The 8,889-nt window shown below is 34.5% G+C and overlaps 1 protein-coding gene across 7 annotated transcripts in view; it reads left to right on the forward strand.

The window, feature by feature from the left end:
* LYPLAL1 (lysophospholipase like 1) overlaps positions 1 to 8,889 on the forward strand; it is a 191,482-nt gene that overhangs the window by 14,826 nt on the left and 167,767 nt on the right. For all 7 annotated transcript variants that reach the window (XR_003047552.1, XR_003047551.1, XM_025049825.1 and 4 more), the window contains exon 3: positions 761 to 930. Coding sequence is in view for 5 of the 7 variants with exons in the window: in XM_025049825.1 (XP_024905593.1) it covers positions 761 to 930 (170 nt within the window). In the remaining 2 variants the exon portion in view is untranslated. The remainder of the gene's footprint in view (positions 1 to 760; positions 931 to 8,889) is intronic.

Genomic DNA, 8,889 nt, shown 5'->3' on the forward strand with positions numbered 1-8,889 from the left:
CATAGACTATGGAATATATCTGTATGACGAGTGCTGCCAAAGATTAGTTGTCTCTTGTCAAACTCTCACTTCAAGGTTCCTGAGAAGATTAAAAAAAGTAGTTCCAAATCTTGGTTAAAATAAAAAAAACAGAAGTGACCCCCTCCCGCCGCCATTCTAAGCAGGATCTGTCTGAACGTGATCGAGAAAGCCCTTAATTGTTAACTCACTTTTTATACTTGAGCGCTACAAATTAACCACAAAATGCTTTTAAAAGCATTTTGCTGAATTAAGTTTTTCACTCTTAAGGGGTTGAATATTGCTCATGGACAAACGTTATTCGTTTAGCTGTGAATACTAAACTATTGATTCTTATATTAAAGGAAAAAAAGTAAATTGAAGCAGATGTTTAAAAAGTAGACCTGATTAGTTGTTTTTTAAAATTGAGCAGAAAATATATATACATACACACCATATACATACATAATATATGTATAAAAAATTCCCTTTTTGTAGGGTTTTTCTGGGGAATTTATGAATCTTAATAGATGAAGAGAATAGAGATGATGAACTGGCATTAGTAAATGTTAATAAATTAGTATAAATATAGATGAGTTAATGCAATATGCATGGGGATACTTTTAATATGAATTTTTTCACTTGTGAAACGGAGGAAATTAAAATTATTTGTTCAAAACACTAATGTTTTAGAAAGTAAAACATCCATTTTAATATCATTCCCTTTTTTTCTCTCTTTCTTCACATTTTTGGTTTTAAACAGGCCATATACTCCTATGAAAGGAGGACTCTCCAATGTATGGTTTGACAGATTTAAAATATCTAATGACTGCCCAGAACACCTGGAATCAATCGACGTAATGTGTGAAGTGCTTACAGATTTGATTGATGATGAAGTCAAAAGCGGCATCAAGAAAAACAGGATATTAATAGGTAAGACCTTTAAATGTTGGTAATTTAATTTTTTTTTCACTTTTGCTTAATTCTATACATTGAACTTCACTTGGAATATTATCTAAGGAGCACTCGTATATCATTTGACCTGTTCACAATCTCAGATAAACTTATTAAGAGATTTAAAGATATTAGAATTCTAAACAACAGCTCATGAAACTTGAATTCACTTTCTTCTTAGTAATCACGTAATTTGAGAATCTCGTGTTTAATTTTCAGTTATTCATTTCAATTTTAAAAACAATTTATTTTAATTAGCTTAGGTTTTATAAATATGTTTAAGCTATATTGCCATGATTAAGATAGAACATCAAGTTCATGAACAGTAAACTCTTCAGCGGTAATATCACAGGAATAAGGTATAAAGTTTTGTTAAACATCTTTAGCAATTTCTTTCCCCAAGGGGATATAACATGCCTTTACATAAACCCTTTATTCTACTTATTACCCTTTTCTGTAATCATCCAATACATAAACTATAAAATCTCTATAATATATACAAAATAAGATTGGCTGTTTAGAATATGGCTGGCAGAGAACATAGAATTTTACTTTTAAATATAACTATAATGAGTTGTGTTTAATAAAATCATAAAGCAAATTATCTCTGTCATGTTTTAAATAACATTAAAATGCACATCGAAATCCTTTATAGACAGAACTTGCGTAAATTAGTAAACTTCCTTTGCGTTTATTGAAGCACTGAACTATTCATTGAGTTGAGAAGCAACGTGTTACTATGAATTTTTCTGCCTTGCTTGCAACTTCTACAGTAGTGTCCTCCAGCCCAGGGACACCACTGTTCTGTGCCTCTGTTTCCCCATCTATGTTTACCTCTGTGTCTCTCTGTTTCTGTGTGTCTGTGTTTTAACAGCTACATTTAACTCTAATAGAGATAAGTATAAATCATGATGGGAGGACTGGGAGGAGCACAGGGAAGGGCACCCAACTCAGTCTAGGGGATGATACAGCATAATCACAAGACGGAATCCGAAATGTGTGACTGTATGACCGACTCCATCATTCAACCATTTACCAAATCTTTTCTAAGTTCCTGCTGTGTGCCAGGCACTATGTTATATGCTCGAAGGGACACTCAGCTAAATAAAACAGGACCTATCTCACAATCGCTTATAGCCTACGAGAGCCCAGGAGGTACTTCTCCGTGGTGAGATAGTGCCAGCAGGCCAGCGATGTGTGCCCTAAAGCAGTAGAACTGACAGCTCCTCCAAGAGAATGATCATGCGTATTATTATTATTTCCCAGGAGCTACCACAATTCTTGGCACGGAGCAAATGCTTAGGAGGTTTATAATGCATGGCATGACGTGATCAGCGAATCGATGATTTAAGTAATTAAATACCACAGGAATTCAGATGAAGAAGAGATCAGATGTCTTTGAGGCTGTTTGAGAAGAGTTTAATAAGAAGGTAGCAGGGGCATTTGAGATTGTGAGAGGCACAGGTAAATAAAATTTTAAATGAAATAAAGCTTATTTCATTTAAAATAAAATAAAAATGTAACTATTATAGTTTAGAGGTCTAGGTGTAGACAATGGTATGAACGGCTCCTAGGAGTGCAAAAGGTAGAGCTTGTTGTTTTTATCGATCTGAACGTTGGGTGGTTTTAGAGGACAGTTTGCGGTCGGAATGGAACATGCCTCATGGACTCTGCGAGCTGCACTGAGGCTGAAGAGCGTGATGATAGAGCAGCAAGAGCTGGTTCCAGTCTGAGTCCACCGGGCTCGCCACCTAGCTGCCTACGCCGAATTTCTGCTACCCCGTCTGTAAAGTGGGAATAATAATACACTGTTTTTATTAGGAGACGATGCTTGTAAAATACTCGGCTCCGTCTAGGCTCTCGATAAATGCTTTCTGGTTTCCCTTTTATCTTTTATTCTACGGGTAATTAGTGAGGAATGATTAAAGAAGATATTTGAGTCATATAGTTAATGAGAACTGTGCTTTAGAAAAATTTTCTGGCACAAGGGGTAAGTGAAGAGATGCGAAGTTGAATGTGGAAAAACCAGATGCTGAATTTATCATTATAAAGTAACGAGAACTGGAAGTAATAGGATGAGTGGGAAAAGGAGAGATTAGGATAAGAAATTGCTTTAACGTAAAACTACGAAATCATCACACATAAAAAAAGTAGAAAGTATGCTAATTTACGTACGTTAAAGAGTTTGTCCCATGAATTGTAGTTGCCACCTACTTGTCCCTCCTGCTACCCCACATCCATCAGTAACTCCATCTTGTTTATCTTTGAAAAGAGACGGGATCGTTGTAAAGTCAGAGTTAAGAATTTTGAATCTAGATTTTCATTTCATTTCAAAACCCATGAGTCTTCCATTTAACTGAACATTTTTAAGACTTAATAAATATTGTCAGATTCCTTTCACGAAAAAATTATACAAGTTGACACTTTTACCACCTGTATTAAAACGTCCATCTTATTACACCCTCACTGAATAATACATATTGTCGTGAAAAAAAATCTTTGCTGAAAATAAGTAAAGAAAAAGTGGCAATTAATTTGCACTTGTTATTTTCCTTCCAATTCTGTTTGTTATATTTTGACACACAAAAAAAGCTTTTTTAAGTTGTCTAGTAATCTTTTAGGATTTTTTTCTAATAATTTATCTAATAATACTTTAGGAAGGTCTCTAGAACTTGAATAAATATTCAAATACATCTTCTACTGGTTTTCTATAATTTTATTTATTTTACATTTAATTCTTTGCCTTAATTGGAATTTATTTGGTTCTTTTTCTACCATATCATGGAAGGTTTTAATTATTCTTTGAAGTCCAAAGACCATCTTGTTAACAGATACTTTTATCTGTAAAGCAATTAGTAATATGGTCAGTATTTTATCAAAGCTCCATTGAATTTATAACAACAAAAATTTATTTTTAGACAATTTATAGACTATTATTATAGAATTATAACATTTGAAATTCGTTACAGAATCATTAAAATGTATACAATATTTACATATGTTATTACATGAATATAAAACATTGGGAATGAAAAAAAAATATTTTTTTAGAATTCGTAAAATAATCTAACTTCCAGAAAGCCTCTTCCCTAGCTTGAAATGTGAAAGAGACTACAAAAGCACAAGTCCATGGTCATTTGTCCTTGTTACCTGTACTATTAGTTAACTAGCCAATGAATGTAAATCTTCAGTAACGACTCTGTGGAATTAAAACATATGCCCCACAATACACATGATTCTTGACCTCTATACAACGTTAGTTATAGAACCTCCTTTTGTCTCTGCTGGATTCTTCACATAGCTTAACTTTGATGCATAGAGAACATAGCATTCTAGTTCCGTAGGGAATTTTCATTGCAATTATTTGTCATATCGATCTAACTGAATATCTCATTTATTTGAAAAGGTGGCACAAGAACCTCTATTAGAATATTATGCATTAGAGTATTTATACATACATTCCCTGAGTTATGGATATAATTGCAAGTGCGCTAATGCAGCCGAGGGCCGTGTAACATAGTGAACAACTTGGCCTTGGACTCAGACTGCGGGTTTCTAACCCCTGATCCACTACTTTGTAGGTATAGAATCTCCTTAACCTCTTTAGAGTTGTGATAACTGAATTAGTTCATCTGAAATACTTAGAAATGCGTCTGGCACGTAACGATGAAAATCTTTTCTTGCCGATTCCACCTGCCCCGTGGTCACCCCAGATGGGCCAGACCGGACCTGGACCAGTGCTCCTATCACAGACTCACGGGTAGCTCATCGTTTCTTCCCTACTGGCTTTTATTTTCCATCGGGGTATCCATGCTGTGTCTTCCTCTTCCTTTTCATCGCTCATAGGTGATTTACACAGAAGTTACTGCTTAATATTTTTCTGCTGTTTTATATGCTTTCGCGCAGTGTCTATTACGGTACATTGTAAGCTAGTAAGATTTAAGTGCTACTCATAACATTTGAATGAAGAAAGGATTCAGTGGGAAGTCAAAGAAAAACGCATTTGAGATTCCGAAAAAATATTTATTAAACACACACACCGTAGTAAAGTTAGGTTATTTTAAAAAATTAATTATAAAGGAAAAATAGAGAATCGTTAAGACTGAAAAGGAAAAAAATAGAGATAATAAGTGTCCAAATTGTGTTCATTGATTTTGTTTAATACGTGTTAAAATTTCTGACTTAATATTATACAATATGAGCTCATGGAACCCTTGTCTCGGAGGTTATAATCACAACCACTGCAACTTTGTAAACAAAACTTTTCTATATTTGAGTCGGTGGAAGCCAAATCTTTTTCCGTGGTTTTATTTTGATTAGTGGCATTTTATTAAACTTAGTTTGAAAAACAATTCTTTTTATAGTATATGGTAGCCAACCTTTTCTGGGTTGTCTGCGTAGCTCGGCCAGGTCAGAAACGGTACTTCTCTTATTAAATTCAGTCTCCAAATTGTTAATAAAAATTTTAAGCCCTGGAGTACCAACAAAACGATCAAAATGTTACAGTCTAATGAAGGAGATCGAGAAGTAAAGTGTTCTAATACAATGCTAGTATTGTAAAAATATGTACAAGGTACAGTGGGAGCCATGAGGAAAGAACAAGTAAATCTCTGGGGTATTTAGAAACTGCTTCTTAGAAGAGATGACCTTCCAACTGAGTTTAAAAAATGAGTCAGAATATGAGTGGTCAACAAGTAGGGAAGTAACATCCATGAAAAAAAGCAAGGGACACATCCGCATCTCTCAGGAAATACTGGTTTGGTATGCACGCCAATCCCTAGAATTTTTGAATTATATACAGAGGGCGATGTGATCAAATGTGCATTTTGGAAAGATTACGCTTACAACGCCACGGAGGGCCGACCAGTCTGAGAGCCAGGAGAATAGCAAGAGGACTAAATGCCACAGATCCAGCAGGAAAGGATGAGGAAAGACTAACACGTACTCTCGTTTCAAAATTTGGGGAGCATGAGGGTGAGTACGATTATACTTAAAGACATGGTAGTCGACTGCTGGTGTTAGCTGTGAAAACAAATTCTTCGTTTCCTAGTTTTCATCGATGGAAACGTATTGCTTTGTTAATGAAAAAATAAGTAAACTTTGGTTAGATGGGAAGAACCGGGCAAACGGTCCCCCGCTACCCCAGCGTCAGGTGTATAGGGCGTGTTCCGTGAAACTGTGCTGCTTAGAGACACTTGTGAATCCTCGCTGTCCACATTAAGAATATCGGATATAAGAAGTTTATTTGATTTTATATATTGATACCACACGTGATTCTACAGAGGCTATGATAAAAGAGGAAACACAGGCAATAAGAGAGTGACTCTCAAATTACTTTCTGAATGTTGGCAATGTAATTATTATAACACTCGAGTTCAAATCCTGTATTCTGAGAACATTAATAACATTACACTATCCTGTCTTCTTCTGGTTCTATTAATATGTCGAGAGCGCCCAGTGTGCAGAATGCAAGCACGTTTTATAGCATCGTCTGCCTCTCTGTTTATGTCCATCTTGAAACTCTTCATTTCCTTCGGGTATTTTCTGTACAATGTGAGAAATCAAAAGGGAGCATGCGTATCATTTTTCCTGTGTACACTTTTGTGCTCAAAAAGGGTCTACGGTAGCGACGTTACTAGACTAGCTGACATGCATGTTACAGTCAACAGGTTTTGAATCACCATTATATATCGTAATGTTTCATATTTAGTGTTTACATTATACGAGTTGTTTTCATAGACAGTGTCTCTCGAGCTTTGTAATGGGAAAAGTAGGAAATTCTTATTATCATTTCAGTTATGATGAAAATAAAATTCAGAGAGATTACTGGCTATTGTAAAATAGAATTCAGACTAGAACCCAGATCCAATTGACTTAGTCAAGAACCTTGTAGGGGATGAGATTCCTTTTTTGGCCACTAGGTGGTGATAATTTGTTGTTAAGAGAAAAATTGATATAATTTAGGTTTGACTTTGATCTGAGGTTGTATAGAACCTGACTACTGATATGACCAGATGATAAGAATTTTGGTACTATGAGCATAGTATCAGAATCTTGAAGCAGGGATAACCAGGTGCTTCTGGAATTACACCTGAGCAATTTACATGGATGCTCTAAACACCCATCATGAGGGAAGTGGTGAAGGGGATTGTGATCTGTTAATACAACTGAATGTTATGTGACCATCAAATGCCATGTATATATACACAGAAGGCATCTACTAACTATGCAGTCAATGAACAAAATATAGTTATGGAGTTTTGTGATTCTGTCGAAAGACTTTCAAATCAGAAAGACTCTTGTATTACATGAAAGAAAAAGTAAAGTATAAAACTGTACATTCAGAGTGCTTAACTGTTGAAACGAATTTTAAAAACCACATCAAAATTATGTATGAGTAGTGAAATTTTGGTTGACTCACTTCTGCCTGTATGGTGAAACACTTTGCGTAGTGGGTGTATACTAATATATTAATTTTATTAGAGTTGAAATAAAAATGAAAGGGTAGTTGGAATTACCAAGACGAAGCCTAGCACCAGAATTTCCAAGCTTTCTCGTCCTGACCTTATACAAGTTTCCCCTGAAGCTTTGTCTTGGAGCTAAAACTTACGAGTGATAGCATTTTGCTACTTTCTTTTAACTGATATATACGTCTTAGTTGAACAACTTGTGTTTCTTCAACAATTATCAGAACTTTAAAGATGCGGGACTACGGTTCTAACGGCTTCGTAAAGAAGATATTAAATATTTTGTTCATCCTATAACGTTGGTATGAGAGAAAAATATACAAATACATATATATTTCCAAATCTTTTGAGACTATCACAATTGACTCTGAAGGATAATTGTAACGTACAAATTAAATGGAAGAATTGTTGAAATTTTCAAGGAGGGTAGATTTTATTGCATTTTAAAAATCCTATTCAATTGATAGTAAACTTGAATTCTAAGTATTTTTTCCTTCGGATTTTATTTTCAGAGAGATTAGTTTATTTTTCCCAGTGTAGTTTTTATATATATATATTGTTTCTGTTTTATTTTATTTAAAGAGTTCATAAAAGCTAGGTTTATTATTTTTTAACATGTTTAATTCAGCTTGTTAATCTTAAATGTCTGTCGAAAAGTTAACTCTTGACATTTTAATACTTTGCCAGCAACTATAAATATATACATTATAACCATTACCTACAATGAGTTTACTATTTGGTATTTACTTATTGAACAGTATATTTTATATTGCATTTTAGACATTTAGATGGAAACCGAATTCAGATAACTAGTCCTTTGTGTTAAATTTCCTTCTGTTAGAAAAAAATACACAAAGTCCCTTTCATAGTAGCGTCCGATGCTAAAGGTGATTGTATTGTCAAAATGGCTACTGAAAAATTGCAGATCACCTCGCGGTATTATAAATGAGTGCGGGACTTGCATTAAGTTTTTAAATAATAAGATTTCAATGAGTATATTTTTCTTCCTTGTAAATTATGAGAATTGAGCACCAGGCTAACTGTTTGCAGGATTCATTGACGTTTGTTCATGATGGCATTTCACATGTGGGAACGTGTTTTATGAAGCTAAAATTGTGTTTTCAGAGACACAGAGTCCCACTCCTAAACTAAAAGTTGCACTTCCGTGTTTACAATAACCGATTTTTTGAAAGCCCTTGCTGTGTAACTTTTACAAGTGATTAATAAGCATTTATATAATAGATTTTAAAACTTGATGGAAACCCTAGAGATCATCTTATTGAGCCATCTATTTTTACCGGAAAGGAAATAATCTCGTCTACAGTAAGCTCTTCCCTGTTTTAATGGGAGATGTCAAAGATTTATTAATGCACAACATCTAGCCAATGGCTTTTAACCTTTTTGGGAATCTGATGCACATATGCAAATTTTACATACAATTTTAAGGTATTTATGCTCTCTCCTCCCCTGC

This window comes from Pteropus alecto, unplaced genomic scaffold (assembly GCF_000325575.1).
Source record: "Pteropus alecto unplaced genomic scaffold, ASM32557v1 scaffold65, whole genome shotgun sequence".
In the NCBI taxonomy this organism is placed as follows: Eukaryota; Metazoa; Chordata; class Mammalia; order Chiroptera; family Pteropodidae; genus Pteropus; species Pteropus alecto.